General features: G+C 37.6%; 1 protein-coding gene across 1 annotated transcript in view; it reads left to right on the forward strand.

The window, feature by feature from the left end:
- Positions 1–20,964, forward strand: part of LOC125224991 — a 41,131-nt gene extending 20,167 nt beyond the window's left edge. The window contains exons 5-17 of the mRNA XM_048128508.1: positions 2,539–2,675; positions 4,200–4,467; positions 5,153–5,182; positions 11,459–11,595; positions 16,531–16,798; positions 17,054–17,092; positions 17,516–17,667; positions 17,967–18,103; positions 18,294–18,460; positions 18,594–18,718; positions 19,058–19,175; positions 20,198–20,328; positions 20,723–20,964. Coding sequence (XP_047984465.1) covers positions 2,539–2,675; positions 4,200–4,467; positions 5,153–5,182; positions 11,459–11,595; positions 16,531–16,798; positions 17,054–17,092; positions 17,516–17,667; positions 17,967–18,103; positions 18,294–18,460; positions 18,594–18,718; positions 19,058–19,175; positions 20,198–20,328; positions 20,723–20,923 — 1,910 coding nt within the window. The 3' untranslated portion in view covers positions 20,924–20,964. The remainder of the gene's footprint in view (positions 1–2,538; positions 2,676–4,199; positions 4,468–5,152; positions 5,183–11,458; positions 11,596–16,530; positions 16,799–17,053; positions 17,093–17,515; positions 17,668–17,966; positions 18,104–18,293; positions 18,461–18,593; positions 18,719–19,057; positions 19,176–20,197; positions 20,329–20,722) is intronic.
- The last annotated feature ends 1,080 nt before the right edge of the window (positions 20,965–22,044 follow it).

Here is a 22,044-nt window from a genome sequence, read left to right on the forward strand (position 1 = left end):
GAAAAAAAAAGATCTCTTAAATTTATGCACTAAGGGAGTTATTCCTCGAGAGCTTCATTCATGGTACCAAAGTCTGCCGACCAATAAGACAGTTATTGACAGATTGTGTGAGCCTGATGTCACAGAAACAGATGACGAGGACGAAGAGTGACTGTGATGCGTAAAGAAAGCTATTTTAGGAAGACCATGTTAATTTTTATGGATTTTCTAATGATGATTTTAATATAATTAGAGGCCATTTTAATTTGATTTGATGTTTATTTTATTTTAATAAAGTGTTTGCAAAATTTGAAATGACGTGATTTAATTTGTTCCTAAAATATTAAGCAGAATCCAAAAATATATATATAGTAAGTAGGGCAAACCTTGGCTTATTGGTGATACGTAGTTATTCGGTGATATCTGGTTATTATCTCGATTTGTGAGCACAGTGAGGAGATAAAACCTATAAAATCACCACTATCAACTGCTGTCGGATGTTCCGAATTAATTCGTAATGATTTTATAGGTTTTATCTCCTCACTGTGCCCACAAATCGAGATAATAACCAGATATCACCGAATAACTACGTATCACCAATAAGCTAAGGTTTGCCCTAGTTTGCTCATGCGCAACGACTGGCCGGAGGACGCGGCGGGGGAGTCGCGTCGGTGCGGTATCGGTGCGGGGGCCCGCGGCACTGGCCGAAAAGTCACTAACTTGCGAGCGAAATTCAATCAAATCACGTCGGAGTACAGTACAGTCTTTATTGTAAAATTAATTAAATATGATTAGTTATTGTATTCTACATTTTTTTGTAGGGTTGAACTCATTAAAACTGTTTAATTAATTATCGTTTTGGTTAAATGATGTACATTGCCTTAAAACTATAAATAAAAAATAACTAAACAGAGTTAGTTAATTTTCGCTTTCACACTTTTGACATACCAGGTATTCTAAAAGTAACTAAGTATATTAAGTGACTTTTTGAATGAGGTTCTTCGTGGTTAAATCGTTTAGTAATAGTATGGGAAAAATAACTAAAATGACTTAGGTACGCTCATAAATAAGTTCAAAGAAGTATAAAAGAATTAGGTATTTTTCGACTAAAATATTGAATCCGAGGTGGGTTTTTAGTTAGTTCTTTAACTTTGTAAAATTAGAACTATGATCTCTATTGCTACCGCAATAAGACTCAAATTTGGAGAAAAAAAATGCGATTTTGATGACATATACAAGTAAATTTTGGCCATTTTGTGATTTGGTGACTTTTCGCTCTACGGCGACGATATACAGTATTTATATATTTTTGTTTGAGCCTTCAGAATCACAAGCCTTATTGAACTTTTCCGTGGGACTTAATCAATAAGATCTGTGTAAGATTGTCCTATTTAATTCATGATGTCTATTTAACTAAGCATTATTAGCCATTCCACACGTGGACTTCGCTTATGAACCTTAAAAAAAACTCGCGACGTAAAGTAACAATAGAAAGTGCGAACGTGCGTTCCGTGAGAACGCGCGCCACCCCTGATTAGGCCGCGAACTCGCGGCCGCCAGCATGTACTTGTAGCGCGGCGATAGAATCGCGGAGTGAGCCGCCCCTGCTACTAGTAAGTAAAAATTGAATAGTGCTTGTTTAGATCTAAAATTATACTTTATGAACACAACGATCTAATTTCACAAGTGCTAGAATAATACCAAGTTAAATTGGTAGCGATTTTGATGTTATTTCAAACGTCAAACTTCTATGAAATTGTTACGCTTAGTCATAACCCGTTGCGTTGGTGGTGCTAGCGAATTTTCATTGTCACCTAAAGTTTTTTACGTTCGCTGTTCGCGGTCGTGTAAACAGTGTAAACACCATGAAAAATCACTTTCATTGTATGGATGGACATGGATAAAGTGAACAGTTGAACACTGTGAACAGTGTCCGAAAACGATATGTACAGTCAACAACACATCTGTGAATACAAAAGTGTCAAAAATAGGTATACACACCTTTATGTACAGGCAAAGAAGTTCTGTATTCATATTTTTGGCACTTTGTCTGTATTCACAGTTGTGTTGTTGACTGTACTTGCTAGAACCAAAAATTACAAAAAGTTCTACTGACGTTTACGCCATCGTGTACCGTATTCTAAAACGTGAAAGATGGTAGAAGGTCTGTGTTGTTTTATTATTGAAGAATTATCATTTCGTGATACATATATCTAAATATACGGATGTACCTACAGTCAACCAATTAGAATCCTAGGCCACTCTAGAACCCTGTCGTATTGACACCGTGCTTTATTTGCTATAGAAGTCAGTATGACTTTAACTGTGAAAGGGTTCGACAGTGGCCTAGGACTCAGATTGGTTGAAGGTAGGTAGGTACCTTCAAACAATCTGAATCCTCACGTTAATATATCGCGATTGGCGCGACAGGTTTCGAGTCATTTGGAGTCTGCAACGGCTAGACTCCGTCCCTATATGACTCGAGACATGTCGCCAAATGCTATATATTATAGTTGGTACATCCGTATAATACATATTTGTTTTATTATATTCATGAAGATGTGACCACGCCAGTCGACGCTACAGCTCAATACTTCCCGGTGTCTGGTAGCGCAGTGCATTTCAAAGTACGCGCGCGAAATGACGTCACGATTGAGCTGACCAGTCAAACTCGCCAAACTGATCCCATGTATGAGGTATGTGGCCATTTGCTTTGAGGAAGACTTATATTTTTAAAGTATTTAACGAAAAAAAATATTGTAACAATCTCAAGTTGAATTTCACGTTGACTTTATTTCATTGCGTAGCAATATGAAATTAGATAAATTGGCAAGAATAAGGAATCTGCTATGTTTATTCATTATTCGTAATTGGCAAAAAATATTTTTTTAACATTATTAATTTATTACAGGCAGATCAAAAAATTTTCAGAGTCATTATATGTAGATTAAATAAGGATGTAAGTAATTTGTAAGATTCTAAGTATTAGGCAGGTTATTTATTAATGTGTAAAGCCTGACCAGCACGGGAAGCATGGTCGCGCGATAGACGATAAAATTAGTAAGTGCGATAGGGACGGCCAGATGTTTTATCATTTTCCCCTCACTAGCTCGGAAACACGTGTTTTGTCCTTTAATACCAGCGGGTAAAAACGCATTTTATCCACTAGTGGGTAAAGTAATTTGACCTTGAATAAAGTCAAATTAACTGCTTTAAAATTTATAAAAGTAGGTGAATCTAGTAAATCTAGTAATAAAGATGATTTACCACCTGTGGAACTACTGGAAGCAGTGATAAACGCATTTTTTGCGTTGTAGTTTCCTCGCTATAGTGAGGGGAAAAGTTTTGTGTTACACTCGGGTGCAAATGTATTTTACTTCTCGTGGGTTAAGAAACTCGCAAGTTCAGGATTCTATTCTCGCTTCGCTCGTGGTTCAACTATAGAATCCTTTCACTTGCTCGTTTTTCAATTCCACACTCGGCGTTAAAATACAATTTTGCCCCCTTGTATAACAAATATCGCGCGACCATGCTGCCCGCGCAGTAATATAATGAGTATTGTCAAGAGGGCGCTGTTTAATCTCATGTATGTAGTGAAGTGACAGTTATATGTACTATAAAGAAATTAGTTCTAATATAGTTATTTGTTATACAAGGGGGCAAAGTTGTATTTTAACGCCGAGTGTGGAATTAAAAAACGAGCAAGTGAAAGGATTCTATATTGAACCACGAGCGAAGCGAGTGGTTCGAGAATGGAATCCTGAACTTGCGAGTTTTTTTAACACACGAGAAGTAAAATACATTTGCACCCGAGTGTAACACAAAACTTTTCCCCTCACTATAGCGAGGAAACTACAGCGCAAAAAATGCTTTTATCACTGCTTCCAGTAGTTTCACAGGTGGTAAATCATCTTTATTACTAGATTCACCTACTTTTGTCAATTTTAAAGCAGTTAATTTGATTTTATTCAAGGTCAAATTACTTTACCCACTAGTGGATAAAATGCGTTTTTACCCGCTGGTATTAAAGGACAAAACACGTGTTTCCGAGCTAGTGAGGGGAAAAGTATTTTATGATCGTTATTAATTTCTGTTAGCTTTAATTGACTAACAAGTGTTAACACTAAAAAGGACGACGCCATTTTTTTCTCACGAATAATAATGACGGCCCAAACTGCTTTGACTCTAATATACGAGTATGTCATTTCACTCATTTCCAGGTCGTTATTGGAGGTTGGAGTAATACAAAAAGTGTGATCAGAAAGTACGTCTGTAACATACCTCAGAAGGGTGAGGCCCGGACCCCCCAGATATTGAACGACAAAGAGTTCCGCGAGTTCTGGATTCGGTGGGATAATGGCAACGTTCTTGTTGGTCGCGAAGGCGAAGCCACACCTTTCCTGGCGTGGCAGGATCCTGATCCCGTGACCGTTGCTTATGTAGGAGTGCGGACGACATGGGGCTCTACGGGCAATTGGGTGTTAGCAAGTGAGTATAGGCACAGTATAAGGACAACTCAGTAGTTAATCTCTAGCAGCGGTGGCACGATCGGTATTTGGATCTCTCGCACGCGTAGCGCGCAACTCGGGCAGCGCCATTTAGCGCGGTGCGTACTGACGCGACCGGCATCATCCGGTTCCGCATGTACTCTCTGCAATGCACCTCGCTGCGTTGGGGCTGCGTGCGAGCGCTACTCAAGGACAAACCGCGCGGCACCAAATTTGTTAGAAGTATTATTACTGGTTTTATACTGTGAAATTGGTCACCTGTACGTTTGTGATGATTGCAATTTTATCAATTATATATATATGCAGATAAATTATAAATAATGTAGTAGTCGCTCCAAGGGTTGAACATTCCAAAAATCAGACTGGACTGAACGAGTAATACGAGTATAGGTATATACAAAAGTGGTTTTACCCAAGTTTTAAGGGAGATGTTTTCCTTGCGCTTGCCATGGGGCTATAAATATTTATACACTTTTGTATTACCTACACCAATCATCTATAATGGATGTTGTTAAAAGAAAATGACCCATCCTATAAAAAATGCTGTTTAAAAAATGACTTTTCCATTTGACTGAAGCTTTAAATTATATTGACATTGAGGATTGGATCCTTTTCCTTTAACCGCGTTTACATTCAATCGAAATAACCTATTCGTATTTTTTCAGGTGGTTCTAATAAGGGCGGCGATAGCATTGGTAAGTGAAAACAGAATAAAGTATTTGTGTACAATTGATAATGATAACACTTATAACCCAAAAACGATTTGTTTAAAATACTACCAATTTTTTTTAATACGGGAACGCCTAACATGACAACAGGCCACTTAGCATGAAAATTAGAATGGGACATAGGTACCTACCGTCGTTAGATATCTGCCGTCACCTGGCTTTATAAAAGTTGAAATAATCCTTAGTTCTGAGTGCAGGTTCCACAAAAACTACAATAAATTGAACTAAATCGGCATCGTATGAGCATTACGATACATGCCTCAGGGGCCTATCTTAGATACTTACCCCCTTATTCATAAACGTACACTAAAATTATCAAGCCGATAAAGTTAGTTTGTCCCTTTCCGACGTTTTGGTGTGATAGAAAGGGACAAACGAACTTTATGGGCTTGATAACTTTAGTGTACGTTTATGAATAAGGGGGTTATAAGTTAGCTTTTGGTTGAATCCACGTAAAAGTAACGTTAGTCACGACTTCATTGAGTGATTATTTGAACTACAGCTGCAAATGAAATGTTCTATGCATATATCGCGGAAGTAATATTATACTTATTTAGAGATAGGTTATCTCTTGAACTTGCATCTTGAATAAATGGAACATGCCACAAAATCGTGACTCATGTTACTCTTGCCGCGGATTGACTCTTTTAAGTTTTATGCTTATAGTTTTCACTAAATCTAATAAGTCATTTTTAGTCAAAACTGCACTAAAAAACTAGGAGGTAATTTCAACTTCCATGAAGCCTACTGAAGACAGATATACTAGACGAAGAGATGGTGTTTTACGCACCCAACATTTTAGGATACCTATTAACAAGGTCAAAGAGATTAGGCGCATTTCATTAGGTAATGAGATACTAAATTGTGAATGTAGGCCTTTGGGGAGTAATTACCTTACCATACAGAATTAGATGGAATTAAACCTTTTTTAAAGTAGACACGTGTTAGTATTATCTAGGTACAAGGAAGGTTCGAAGGTTTACTTCATTTGAATAATTTAGAGATAATTTTCATATTATCCGATCCGAAATCAGATGTTGGAAGTATTTAAGGGACAGATGTATAAATTGGCAAATTAAATATTAACACTTTCGCTACCAAGAACCCGACTGTCGGGCACACCGCTCGTAGAAGCGTAGCCGATTACATGGGTTTCCCCGTATGTAGCGAAAATGTCGTAGCGCCGCGTAGAGCTCGGTTTCGAAAGTGTTAAGGCTATTGACCCTGCAATCCTTACATCTCATATCGGTTATGTGTGTAGTCTCTTAAATTATACAGGCTAATTTTTTTAACGTGAATCGTTATATTCTCTTCGAAGTCCATACTCGATTAAGAGGATACGATACCGAAGCACGAATTCAAATTTGAGATATTTAGGTCTTTATCGCCGTCGCGCTGACGGGGGCGGCACCCACAGAGAGGCCCTGTGTGCGTGCGCGTGGCGCACGCACACACCCGCGTCCGCTGCCGGCGCAAGTACTTACTCGCGCTCAAGCGCTCTCTATATTTGTCTAGTTTCGGACTTCTGATGCATGAATGGTAGAAACAATTCCTTATCTTATACATAATGTGATTATCTTAAAAGATGATTTCTTTTAAGATAGTCACATTGTTAGCGAAATAAAGTTATTCGGTATGTAAAAAGCTAAAACCTTTTCGATTTCAAAGAGAAGCCATATTATAGGAGTAGGTACGTACAATCAACCAATTAATCTGAATCCTAGGTCATAGGCCAATCTAGACCCTTTCACAGTAAAAGTAAAACTGACTTCTGTAGCAAATAAAGGACGGTGTCAATACGACAGGGTTCTAGAGTGGCCTAGGATTCTACATAATTGGTTGACAGTATCTACCTACCAAAAATGTATGTGAATCTTATTCTTTTTTTTTTGCACATGTTTGACAGAAGTGACAGCGTAGGAAAATTTAACTAGGTAACAATTTGGTACCTATTATACTTACCAGACACCGGATTATGTTCCAAGGTAATTAGAACTTTTTAGCAGAATTCTAACAAAAAATCTGCCAAACAAAATCTTATTGCATATGAAGCATAAGGACCTTTTTCAGATGGAAAGCTACATAAGCATCTTATATTTCTAATTTTCTAGGGTTGTGTATACATATTACCTACCTAGCATTAGAAATTTAATTTGCCATCTAAATTTAAACCTAGGTATCGGTACTTAAACGTATAGATACTTTTGATATTTTTATTATTTAAAACTTATTTATACTTACATATCAGCATTTCTGTTACCATAGAATTAAAACGTATATAACACTCATTTCATCTACCAACTAAGGGCATCTGTAATCTACATACTAATAAGGCCCGGTTAAAAGTCTCGAAATGTTATGTACATTTTATAATTAGATAAGTGTAAATGGGTCAAAAAATTGGGTCCATGTGCAATTGTGCATTAAGTAGGTGCACTTTTCCCAAATTGCTGCATGTATGAAATAAGGCCCACCAGTAACTTAACAAAAAATAAGGTATTTCTTACATACCGAATTAAGCGTAATTGTGTCGCTTAACTTCAAACCTGGATAAATCCATTCTGCTACAAGGCTGCTATATTTTTTATATATTCAATCTTAAAGCAGAATGGATTTAAGTACCCAAGTTTGAAACTAAGCGACACAATTGATAGTATGTATCTAGGAGATTTATTTCTTTACAAAATCGTATTATTCAAGAGCGCTATGATAAACGCACGTCGAAATAAAGTAAAATTGACAATATTTACCGATGAGATTGTGCTCTGTGTGTAATGGTAAACATTAATAATGATGAAAAGTAATTGTTTCAGTCAGAGCATCTTCACTCGTCAATTTCGTCTTACTTTTTAGTTGTGAAACATGGGTGACAAAGGGCGGTTGCCGGAAGGAAAAGAATAAAAATATATGGATACCTATATATATTATAATATTTATCCCGTAGGACAGCAGGTTACTTCAAAGTACTTTAATTAACTACCTAATTTTAATGTTGTCTTCGGTTCCCGTCGTCGTTCGTCGAATCCCGGTAAGGGTATTTATTTGTGTGATGAGCACAGATATTTGTTCCTGAGTCATGGATGTTTTCTATGTATATAAGTATGTATTTATCTATTTAAGTATGGTTTTGTATTTATCTATGGGATATGGGTTCAATTGTGGCGTAGGCGAGAGGCTGGCAACCTGTCACTGCAATGTCACAGTTTCGTTTTCTTTCAACCCCTTATTTGCCAAGAGTGGCACTGAAGCTTTAGTAGTTTCATGTGTTCTGCCTACCCCTTTATGGGATACAGGCGTGGTTGTATGTATGTATGTTATCTATTTAAGTATGTATTATTTATTTATTTATTAGTAAAAACATGTTTACATGACATTACAGTAAAACCAATGCGTCACGAAACTTAGATAACAAAAAATAAAAAAAAACAGTAAGTAAGAACATGAAAAAAAAAACAAACAATAAAGTTTAAAACTAAACAATTTATTTGGGCGATGACGTAACAGCGTGGCTCCTTTGCGTCGTTTGCCCCGGTGTAGGATTCGGCAAGTTGCCCCGGAATCGCCGAAAAACCACATCTTTCGGCCAGAAGTCTGCGCTCGCGATGGTGTCCTGCGCTATATCGTCGCCTAGCACCCATAGTACAAGCTTTGCTTAGTTTGGGGCTAAGTTGATCTGTGTAAGTTGTCCTCAATATTTATTTAATTATTTAATTACTTACATAATCATAATGTAATAAAATGTGCATTTTTTCGTGGTTACCAACATGCATACCAACCATAAAAATGCTTAACTAATTTGCCAGCTAAATTTAAACCTAGGCTATTTAAACGTATAGATACTTTATATACTTTTATTATTTAGATCTTATTTATACTTTTCGGCAAAGCATTTTTGTTACCGCAAAATTAAAACGTTGGTAATACTCATTTCATCTACCTACTAAGGGCATATGTAATGTCAATGCAAACAAGGCCCGGCTATTAAGTTTCGAAATGTTATGTACATTTTCTTGATAAGTGTAAATGGTTCAAAAATTTCGTGCAGTAAGTAAAAAAGTAAAAAGTAAGTATTATTAAACAGAAAAACTATGTGTCTTATTTGATGCAGGTATGAAATAAGGCCCATGCCGCCCATGTGTCCACATGTTCACAACCTTCGATACCCAAGAAGTAGCGCTGCGGAAATAGAGATGGATCGGATATAATCTTCAAAGATGAGCTATCAACAGCGCCAGTATTTGAGTGGTGGCCTCAGAGTGGAAGGCGACCCCGCAAACGCCCAGTACTTATGATACACAATACACATAAACACAATACATTAAAATATTTATTGCCCCGTAGGACAGCAGGCTACCCCACACTACTTTAATTAAGTACCTAATTTTGTCCCTTTAAACTTAATATGAAATAAAGTCTGCCTATCTTGACCACATTGACCTTGACGCACTGCTTGTTAAGACTTGAACCCCTCTAATTTAGGGTACCATATCCTAAATGCATAGTCCTGAATAAATGTGTTTTAGACGACAGACCGTAGTATAAATACTTATCACAAAAATTGATGATTGAATTCATGAACACAATGTTTACACAAAGTTATAAAACTTAAGAAGCGAGCGATGGGCCTTATTTAGAGAAGTAACTATTTAGGGCATTTTTTGATTCTATGTCTGCGAAGAAAATATACAAAACGGCATGATTGATAAAACTTAGAAGAAATATAAGCACTGGGCCTTATTAAGGGCAGGTACTGGTACCAACCTGAACAAACTATGTATTACTAAATAAGGCCCATCGTTTTTTTTAATATTTTAAAACATGACTTAAATTATTAATATTATGTCTGTTTTTATTGTGTGTAAATAAGTACATATAATATGACTAATATAACTACTTACCTAATTGGTGTTCGGCAGAATAGTAATAAATAAACAATGATGACCGAATACCAAATTTTCGGCAAAATGGCTGAAAAGACCGAATACCAAATAGTTGCCTAATATTCGTAGAATATATCGTAAAATACAGCATAACTTTATAATTGTTACTAGTAAATCAATGACGAGAAAAGTTATGCATGTATAAAATAAACCTATTATACCTGTATGCAATTGTTACGTACCTATACTTATAAAAATATGGACTTTGTACTTCCACAGAATATATAATACAGATTCAAACTTTCACGATTTTTACACATATTTAAAATTGCAAACGGGACTTAATCGCGTATTTACTATGTTTTAAACACTAACCTCCGACGTTTCAAGGACGCCATTGTCCCCGTGGTCTCTGAGCAGACTGGTCTTTTTTAGACCACCAATTTTAAATATGAACATATAATATTTTAGTATTTCTAACTAAAAAGTTCGTCAAACACGGTATGTCGATATTTCGACGTAGTATATCGATAACTTTTCACATCACTAGATTATCGACATTAGATGTCGAGTATTTCCAATCACTTTATTTCAGTGTACGTATATAAAAACTTAGCCCCGCCCCTAAATTTGGTGCGATAGGGACAACTGCAGCTCAGGCGCGAAATCCCGCGTAAAAACTGCAAAAATCGAGGTTCCGCTCTCGACTGTTTCCTCCTCCAAAACTTAACCAATCGTTACGAAATTTGGAAATCAGAATGACAAGGAAATTATCTGTGTCGGACCGGACCGTTTCGTTTTTTTGGATAATTAATCTCAGTTTTGAATACCACGCCTTTCTTTCTGGCAAATTCAATTATGCCGTTTTGACCAACTTTGAGAGGCTCTAATTCCTTTTAAAACAAAAATATCAAAAAAAGCAAAACGGTCCGACACAGATATTGATAATAAAAGTCTGTGTTGAAAAAATCATTGATCTAGCTTCAAAAACCAGAGAGGAAACAGGCGAGAGCGTTTGTATGGAGAAATGAGGGGTATCGTAGCGTCTTAACAACTGTTTCAATAAAAAAATAACTCGATTAACTATGTTTTTACTTTTTGGATTTTTTTTTCAATTTGTCCTATTTTATCGCAAATACTTAGTCACCCTACATGACATGCTTCTTTATTTTAATATGTATCACGTCAATATCCATTCAGAAAAAAAAAATGTTGGCATCATCAGTGTAGCGTTATGATAGTATTTAATAGGTGGCGCTACAAAATGGAGGTACGAATTATAGCATGGAGATTGTAAATGCTATATAAATTATCCTTGATGTAAGTAATTAAATATTTTGGAAAAATCGCGCTATTGTTTCAGATGTAGCAACACCAAACGACGTGAAGTGGCAATTTTTCCCCATAATGGGTGATTCGCTGAGGATCAAAGTCCGTGCAAGCAACGATGCCACTATCGGTTTGTCCTCGCACCCGTGGGAAACTGATCCGATGTACGAGGTATCTAGTCGATTCCTTAATAATGGATCATCATCATCCTCCTTGCGTTATCCCGACATTTGCCACGGCTCATGGGAGCCTGGGGTCCACTTTGACAACTAATCCTAAGATTTGGCGTAGGCACTAGTTTCACGAAAGGGGCTGCCATCTGACCTTCCAACCCGAAGGGTAACTAGGCCTTATTGGTATTAGTTCGGTTTCGTCACGATGCTTTCCTTCACCGAAAAGCGACTGGCAAATATCAAATGACATTTCCCACATAAGTTCCGAAAAACTCATAGGTACGAGCGAGCCGAGGTTCGAAACCGCGACCTCCGGTACGAAAGCCGCACTCTCTTACCAACAGTTAAGAAATTTATCTGGAGTTTCAATGTATTTGAAACGCCGTGTGTTTTGTATAGATTCAAGGCATAAATAAATGAGACTGTAGAGAACCAGAAAATGTGACCTAAAGCAAATTGACTGTATCTTTAAAAAAAATTGTACTTACTACTAAGTAAATAAATTACTTATAACAAAAGAATAACAAACAACAGGAAAAATAAAACAGTAGTCATCGGTACTTCCAATGAGTTAACCATTAACACAGCATGTGGAAGACTGCTTGAAAACTGAGAAATCGTCAACCAATCACTACAAGAGCAAATAATTAGATCACATAAATGAAAAAAAAAAAACCGGCCAAGAGCGTGTCGGGCCACGCTCAGTGTAGGGTTCCGTAGTTTTCCGCATTTTTCTCAAAAACTACTGAACCTATCAAGTTCTAAACAATTTTTCTAGAAAGTCTTTATAAAGTTCTACTTTTGTGATTTTTTCATATTTTTTAAACTTATGGTTCAAAAGTTAGAGGGGGGGGGGACGCACTTTTTTTTCCTTTAGGAGCGATTATTTCCGAAAATATAAATATTATCAAAAAACGATCTTAGTAAACCCTTATTCATTTTTAAATACCTATCCAACAATATATTTGATGATTGATGATTTTTCTTTGTATAGATCTTTAGTTCAGTTCAGCTGTCAAAAATGACAATGTCAGATTCGTTCAGTGTTGCCTCATTCTAAATTTGCGTTTTGTTTTCCCTCTGATTTACTAGTGTGATGAAAGTGTAGCTTTAAATTTATTGTTCTTCCAATATGCTGGCAGGTAACCAGGAGACTAGTAACGCCTGGGGTATTATTTTATACTATTACTTTTTATTTATTAAAATTTACTATATACATATATTATATTTAATATTATTTTTATTTTAAAAACTATTTATGATTAATTATAGCAGTGCCTCTGATTGTAGTGATGATTTCGTGTCTTGCGCATCAGATAAAAGTATTTCCGATGACAGCTTCCAAAGCTTGCCACCTTCACTTCATGACCTGTTGGACTCTGAGTTTAGAGATGTCAGTAAAAATTTTAACATTGTCCATATTAATGCGCAGAGCATCCCCGCACACTACTGTGACTTAGGCTCAACTTTTGATTTAAATAGTGTACACGCGGTACTAATTTCGGAATCCTGGCTCAAGCCTTGCTTACCGTCCACTTCGTTCCCACTACCTGGATTCCATTTAATTCGTAACGATCGCTTGGGCAGGGTTGGTGGTGGGGTTGCGATATATCTTCGTTCCCACATCCCTTATTCAGTTATACGCACGTCAGTGCATTCTCCTTCGTCAGATGCTGCTGAGTATCTTTTCTTAGAAATATCTTTTTCGCACACTAAGCTGCTCCTTGGGGTCTTTTATTCTCCGTCTCTTACTGTCAATTATTTCACCGCTTTAGAGAAACTTCTTGAAGACCTCATGCCCTCCTTTGATCACCATTATCATTATGGGTGATTTTAATACCTGCCTTCTCAGGGATGACCATAGGTCACGGTCTCTTAAATCTTTGGCGCATGCCTGTAAGTTAAATATACTTCCTTCTGGCCCAACTCATCATTTTCCAAATTGCACCCCTTCTCTCTTGGATCTCACTCTCACGTCTTCACTTTCTCATGTCGCCAAATTTGGCCAGTATCCGGCTGATGCTTTCTCATACCATGACCTTCTTTACTTGTCTTATAAAGTCAGGCCTCCTAAATTTAAAAGTAAAATACTTCGTCAGCGTAATTTTGGTAGGATGGATGCCAGTAAACTTCGAGACGATGCATCGAAAATTGACTGGGGTGCTGTTTCTAGAGCTGCAACTGTAGATGACCAGGTCTCTCTTTTTAATTCATTTTTGACTCAACTCTACGATGTGCACGCTCCAGTCCGTTCGATCAAAGTCAAGCACCATCCTGCTCCCTGGCTTACTCCGGACATCAAGGCATTATTAGACAAAAAGAACTTTGCCAAAGCCAGATACAAATCCAACCCCACGGAAGCAAACAAATCTCGCTACCACACCTTACGCAACCGCTGCAGCACCATCTGTCGCGATGCTCAACGACGCCATATCCACCAATCCGTCGAAAATGGTGACCCGGCGAAAGTGTGGAAGTTTCTTCGGTCACTAGGTGTCGGAAAGTCTGACCAGAACTGTCCCAAAAATATTGATTTTGACCAGCTTAATGGGCATTTCTCTACTTCTGCCGATTTTCGTGGCCCTGACAAATCTAAGACTCTCCATTATCTTTCTTCTCTTCCAACTCCTGAATCGTCTCCTTTTCATCTTGTTCCATTTACTGACAGCGATATTAAGAAGAACGTTTTATCCATAGCGTCTGATGCCGTTGGCGTCGATTGTATTAGCCGTAAAATGATCCTACCCCTTCTTGACCTGCTTATTCCCGTCATTTCCACTATTCTAAATTCTTCTATTTCCACTAGTTCCTTTCCTTCACTTTGGAAAGATGCTTGTATCGTTCCCATACCTAAAAAATCTAATCCATCTTCCTTTTCAGATTACCGCCCTATCTCGATTCTTCCTTTCCTATCCAAAGTTCTTGAACGCCTTGTACACCAACAGCTCACATCGTACCTGAACAAATACAATCTTCTCAACCCCCTCCAGTCTGGTTTCCGTCCTGGTCATAGTACGGCTACTGCTCTCGTAAAGATCACTGACGACATTCGGGCAGGTATGAACGACCAAAAGTTGACGGTATTAACGCTGTTGGACTTTAGTAACGCATTTAATACCGTTGATTTTGACGTTCTACTTGGAATACTGCGTTCCCTTAATATTTCTCCTGCGGTAATTGGATGGTTTCGTAGTTACTTATTTGGTCGTCGGCAGCGTATTAAGGTGGATGATGTTCTCTCATCATGGTGCAGCACGTCATCTGGCGTTCCGCAGGGTGGCGTGTTGTCTCCATTGTTATTTTCCATTTTTATTAACTCCATAACTTCAAAGCTTTCTTCGCAATATCACCTCTATGCCGACGATCTTCAGATTTACTCACAGGGCGTTATAGGAGATCTTCCATCTATGATCTGTACGATAAATGGCGACTTAGAGACCATCTCGAGTTGGAGTCGTAGTTTTGGCCTTAAAGTCAACCCTGCAAAGACCCAAGCTATTGTTATTGGGAGCCCTAAACTACTTCCCCGATTAGACTTTGCCAATGTTCCCCCTATTTATTTTGATGCCGTTTTGATTCCGTATTCGCAACAAGTAAAGAACCTTGGCATCATCATTGACAGTACGTTATCCTGGGGACCTCAGGTGAGCGAAGTTAGCAGGAAGGTATTTGCGGCAGCTGGTTCTCTTAGGAGACTACGTAACTTCCTCCCCATTCCTACCAAAATTGGCCTCGCACAATCACTTCTCCTTCCCATTTTAGATTACGCTGATGTGGCCTATCTCGATCTCACTGAGGAGCAACTTAGTAAGCTTGAGCGTATCCAAAACGTCTGCATTCGGTTTATATTTGGGTTACGCAAATATGACCATGTATCTCACTTCCGTTTGCAGCTCAAGTGGCTCCCTATCCGTCTTCGCCGTAACTTTCACATTTTGTCTCTTCTTTATTCTATCCTATTTAACCCTGCTACTCCCCGCTATCTTAAAAATCGCTTTAGTTATCTCTGTTCTACAAGGTGCGCCCAGAATTTAATTCTTTCTGTCCCCTCCTCTACTTCAAAATTCTATAATCATTCTTTTACTTTTCAAGGTGTGCGACTTTGGAATTCCCTACCTCATGACATAAGACGTGCTCAGTCTCCTAACTCTTTCAAGAGACTACTTAAACTCCATTTTTTATCTCTTCCGTAATATTTTTGTCTGACTACTCCTTCTAAATAACCTGGTACTGTTATGTGTATTTATTTATATATATTTTATTTATATATTTATGCATTTAGTTATTTATCTTTATATATGTATGTTTATGTATAATTTTTTTTTTTGCCTATATTGTGCGATAAGTTTATTTCTTCGAATTTGCTGACACCTACTGACATTATGTAAATTTATCAATTTCCGCTACCTTAAGGTTGTCTGGAAGAAATCGCTCTTTAGCGATAAGACCGCCTGTGGTTTACCTTTGTTCGTGTTTCTTCCTTGTTTTGTATTGTTGTATTTTATCAAGGTGTGCAATAAAGAGTATTGTATTGTATTGTAATATATCACACGTTGGGGTTGGAATGAAAAAAAATATCAGCCCCCACTTTACATGTAGGGGAGGTACCCTAATAAAACGTTTTTTTTTTTCATTTTTAATTTTTGCACTTTGTTGGCGTGATTAATATACATATTGGTACCAAATTTCAGCTTTCTAGTGCTAATGGTTACTGAGATTATCCGCGGACGGACGGACGGACGGACGGACGGACGGACGGTCGGACGGACGGACGGACAGACAGACATGGCGAAACTATAAGGGTTCCTAGTTGACTACGGAACCCTGAAAACGTGATAGCGACAGTAAATAAATTAGAACAAGTAAAAACAAAAATAAAAAAAATTGTGGCTATAATCATTTCTTGTAGGATAATGTATCAAAATGTCTCCAGGTCGTCCTCGGAGGTTGGAGTAACACTAAAAGCGTGCTCAGAAGATATTGTTGCCTAAATCCCGATAAAGCTGAAGTTCAGACGAACGGGATACTGAGCAGCGGAGAGTTCCGAGGGTTCTGGGTGCGATGGGACAGCGGCAACTTCATGGCGGGCCGGGAAGGCGAGACGAACCCCTTCATATCGTGGCAGGATCCTGACCCGGTTCCTGTGGCGTTCATGGGCGTACATACTGGATTTGGTTCTACTGGTGTCTGGGATATTGAAAGTATGACATTTGTTAATCCACGAAACTATTTTTTGTCATTGCTTGTGTGGACGAGACTCAATTTAAATCCTGGCACAATAGGACATTGACTTGCACTGTAAAATTTTAATGACTTGAATCCTGATTTGAGAAATGAAATTTGGTGGAAACTTTTTATTGAATAATTTCGATTTTAGATATGGTATTTAAGTGAATGATTGTTTTGTATGTGTGACGAAGAGCATTTTTAATATCTACACGGAAAATTTCTTTCAGATATTTCTGAAAAGGACGTCATAGTTTCAAATAGTAATGGTAAGTTAATTATTACAAAATTGCCTTTGTATTCTGTTGTACTCATATTTACTTAGTATTCTGTTCCTAGTACATAACAATTTTTAAGTTTTCCTATTAATGTTTATTGCATGCGTAAAATACATACACATTAAAATATACCTCTAATAAGAAGTAAAGTAAGAAGAGCTGAGTTTAGCAAACATATGATCTGAGGCTTACTTGTCAACTGGCCAAAGTGTTTATGTGTATACTTATTATTTTTCTGTTCGATGGAGCAGGGAAGCGGTAACTTCGTTTAGAAAAATAAAATAAGAATATTATATAGACAGCTTGTGGCTGAGGTTTTTTTCTTGTTTCACCAAAAAGTTTGCTATAGATATGTGTTAAGCGACGTGTATTTCTGACAAATAGAAATAAGTTCTCATTTTTTTCGTCTCTCAGAACCCATATCAAAGCCAGCGGTGTGCGCAGCGACACTAACACGCCTTCGTAACGGCGCCGCCTGCGCAGGGCAGACTGTCTTTGAGGAAAACTTCGACTACCTGCGCCATGACATCTGGGAAGTGCAGCATTACGTGCCGGTCGACCACCCTGTAAGTACAGGGCAATTCTGTACTTACAGCGAGCTGCGATATAGCATGGATAGATTCTGAATGAATCCATTGATAAACTCGCCATGCACTTTTGAGTAGGTACACTGTCCAATACAAGCAATTATGTATCTACATCTAAATATCTTTGGCGGCCTAAGTATCATGATCATCATTATCATCATAATATTTAAGAGTAGGGCTCTTATCGGTAGAGCATGTCAGTCCTCTGTCTTCCCCTCGAAAGCCTGATATTGAATTATGACCTGGCCCGTGGTCTATTATTATTATTGATTTTGCAGGAGCTGCCATTCGTATCGTATCAGCGTTCTACTGTGTCCGTGAAGAATGGCTACCTTCGAATTGCCCCAAGGCTCCAGCAAAATCAGCCAGGTTATACGCATTCCAGCATGTTTGAGGCCTTGGATTTATATAAAGGGTAAGAATCATTTACTTAATGGTATTCGGGATAAGAGTTCGTACCCTATCTTATGCGCATTCATCTGAGACAGTAATTGCCGGCCGCTCTCTGGGTCTATTTGCGTTCAAAAGTCTAGTGGACCATGAAAACTCTATTACATATTTTGTACTCGTATGTTGCAAAAAACAAACTCCTTTTCTTATTTTAGTTGCACGTCGGGACAGTCCAGTTCATGTCACATAGAAGCCAGTGACGGGTCTTCCGTTATCCCCCCTGTGATTGGAGGCCGCATTATCAGTAGACCAAGCTTTGCTTTCACTTATGGTATTATCAGCATTCGCGCTAAACTGCCTCAGGGAGACTGGCTTTACCCAGGTTTGTTCCTCATACATGCTCGTTGGTTTCGGGTACTTCTGACCCGGGTTTGCAGTTTTTCATAGACTAAAAAAATAAAGTCAATAAGATCAAAACAGGTTCGTCTACTGAATAAACCGCTGGTTTGTTACAGAAATATTATTGGAATCTTTCTCTAAGAAGTTTGTATACGGTACAAAGAATTCTGGAATGTTGAAGATAGCGTGCGCCCGGGGTAATAAAGAACTGACGAAAAGATCCACTCAGTACGGGAATAAGGTAACTAGTAATATTTAACAAATTACCTGATTATTTTACATCGATAGATTAGCAACGGCTCGCTTCGACTGCCGAAAGTCTATGTGACAACCGCTTTCTAAAAAAATAAAACGATTAGAACTAAGACAGTAAAACATAAATCACTGATCAGGGTTAACATATAATATGAACATTCACTGAAGTCAGTGCTAAATAAGTTGGCAAAGATTTTGACAGACACATTAACCCTTGCAAAGTTCAAAATCGTTGACAACGTATCTTTATGAACTAATTCTACCTATGAGATTCGACGAATGTGATAAGGTTGTGTACTACAATAATTTCTACTGTGTGTTTGAGGTGCTGTACAGCGGTCCTATTATCGATACAAAATGTCACGACTCACTGCTGGTCACAAAAACCTCAGACAAGTTTTGGGGTGAAGGTTTCCATGTGTATTCCCTGAAATGGACACCAGGTAAGGGCCACAAGGATTACAACCACAAGTTTCCTAATAGGCTAGTTTCCTACTAGTCAAATCAACTTCTTTTTATGAACTGTCAAAACGATTTGCTAATATGGAATTACTATGAAATACTATCTTTCTCTTTGACTTGTTAAATAGAAATTATGTTTAAAAATAAGTAATGTCCACATTTTTCTTCTAATTATGTGGGGTTTTATTTCGTGTACTACATAAAATATTTCATTTTAAGTACCTACAGGAAATTAGCCTACTGAGTTTCTTTTAATAGTGCTCGGAGTGCTGCATAAGCCATAAAGCAACATCGGCACACTTCTTGTCTTCACATAACGCATCACGCAGAGTTATAAATTATTAAAGACTATTCATCGCAAACGCGTAAGGCTTAACCCTTAAATGCATGATTTTTTTCTTTTAAAGAGATATTAATATACCTAGGTATGTTATAGACAATGGTTTTCTGACTCTGGGAAAAAAAATAAAAAAAATAATTTAAGATCGATTTTTATACTAAATCAGTGTTAGAAATTAAATAGGCCAAATCTTATTTATATTATATAAATAAATCGTAATTAGTAAGTTTTATTTTTTTTAAATGACTGCTATTAAAAAGGTACACTATTTGTGAAACCTTTATGATAAAATGTTTAAACATAAACTAATACTAACTCCGAAAAAATCAGCCTAAATCACCTACTAGAAATCGCCATCGTCCTGTTTTGTCCATCACATAGTAAATCGTAAATCATTATATTATTAAAATAATTTAATTTTTTATTAAATAATAATAAGTAATGAAAAATAATTAAGCAATAAATGTGATTTTGGATAGCTAGATCTCGAGCCACAGGCCATCAAAGATATGATGCATAAATACATCACCATGCATTTAAGGGTTAAGTCGTTTCTAACCCACAATGGTCAACAATCAATCGGCAATATGTTTGAAGTGGTCGTTTTTAGGGTTCCGTATTAATCTATTTTGCATATCATCCATCTTTACTCTCTTTCTGCAGATAATTTGATTTTCTCTGTGGACGGTAAAGAATACGCTCGCGTCGAGTCTGATAGCGATGGTTTGCGTGCGCGTCTTCCGAAGACCTGCACTGGACTTCACGAATCAGGCTTAGCACCTTTCGATGACCACGTGAGTAGGTTTGTCTCCCTATTTATATAACTTTGGCGGCAAACAACAACATAACATGTCTTCGTAAGCTGCCGTTGCCGAACTTACTCAGTGCTCACCGGAAAGAACAAAACCCTATGTAATAGTCATAGCTTTATCTCACCCCTCATGGAAATGCGTTTGATCTTATCCCAAGTCGCCTTACAATTTTTTTTTTCTCTGCTACAACGAGACAGGCTGTCAAACAAGAAACTTATTTTAGTTTGATCAGAGATTTGACGCGACTTGCTGATTAAGACAGCACCCGAAGATAATTTTACATTACTAATTTTAACTTCTTTTATAATTTTCCGTAAGTCCCACCCACAGAACCCAGCCACAACTTCATAAAAATAACACATGCCTTCTCTTTCAGTTCTACATAACTCTGGGGCTGGCGGCCGGTGGTCACACAGAATTCCCTGACGGGTGCGTTACGAAGGACAGTCACCCAAAACCGTGGAAAAACCAAGCGTCGAAGGCAACCCTCAACTTTTGGAAGGACAGCGACGCGTGGCAAGACACTTGGGAACGACCCGAGATGTTGATAGACTATGTGAAAGTGGTTGCTTTGTAAATTATACATAGTATCTGGAAATAAATATTTTAGCCAATAATGTTTTTTTTTTCTTTTAAGTATGACACAAGTGATGAACCTTTCTTGTATGCGTAGCATATTAGGAATTAAACCGAAAGCGACTCTTTCAACGAGATACAAGTGCCGTCGCTCGTCGGCCTTGGTTGGCGATCATTTCGAGGGGTAATAGAACTCAATGACGTCTGCTCTCACGCGGTCCTTTTGGTAATGCAGGTAGGAATTCTGAAAGGCGGCATTTTGTGAACATCAAAGCAGTGTGCCTTTTATACTTGTACTATTATACTACAAAATTTACTATATACCTAATACGAACTAAAGACGAACTATTATTGACTTTAAAAACTTCCCTTTTCTGAAGATCCCCACGAGAACGATTCCCACGCAATTCCGGTACTTTGTTGCGGTACTTCCGGCGACTGGTCTGGCGCAGTCGGTAGTGACCCTGCCTGCTACGCCGCGGTCCCGGGTTCGAATCCCGGTAAGGGCATTCATTTGTGTGATGAGCACAGATATATGTTCCTGAGTCATGGATGTTCTTCTATGTATATAAGTATTTATATATTATATATATCGTTGTCTGAGTACCCACAACACAAGCCTTCTTGAGCTTACCGTGGGCCTCAGTCAATCTGTGTAAGAATGTCCTTATAATATTTATTTTATTTATTTATTTATTTATTTGTTGAAGTACCTGAAGCCTAGCTCAAAAATTTGCTTAGTTCAAGAATAGGTAATTAAATAGGTACTTAGTGACAAGTTTCAGTATATTGTTTGCTTTGCTATTGTCCACAACTATGTCTAGTGTCTTCATTTTACTTTATTATACAATCTACTTTATTATTTTTATTGATTCCTCATACGAACTTCATCTGGGTTATTTTAATTTTACAACCACCCGCCCCGTCTGTCTGTGTGTCTGTGTATGTGTGTTCGCGATCAATTCAAAAACTATTAGTGTACCACCATGAAATAGAAATATTTTTGCCTTGTGCGACAATTAACAGTGACATCGACTAGAATGGTTTATCCCTAACTTATCCTCATAATGTAGTTTAATATAAATTTAAGTATTCATTCGCGCAGTCAAAGTTATTATGATG

The sequence above is a fragment of the Leguminivora glycinivorella genome, chromosome 3 (assembly GCF_023078275.1).
Source record: "Leguminivora glycinivorella isolate SPB_JAAS2020 chromosome 3, LegGlyc_1.1, whole genome shotgun sequence".
Lineage (NCBI taxonomy): Eukaryota > Metazoa > Arthropoda > Insecta > Lepidoptera > Tortricidae > Leguminivora > Leguminivora glycinivorella.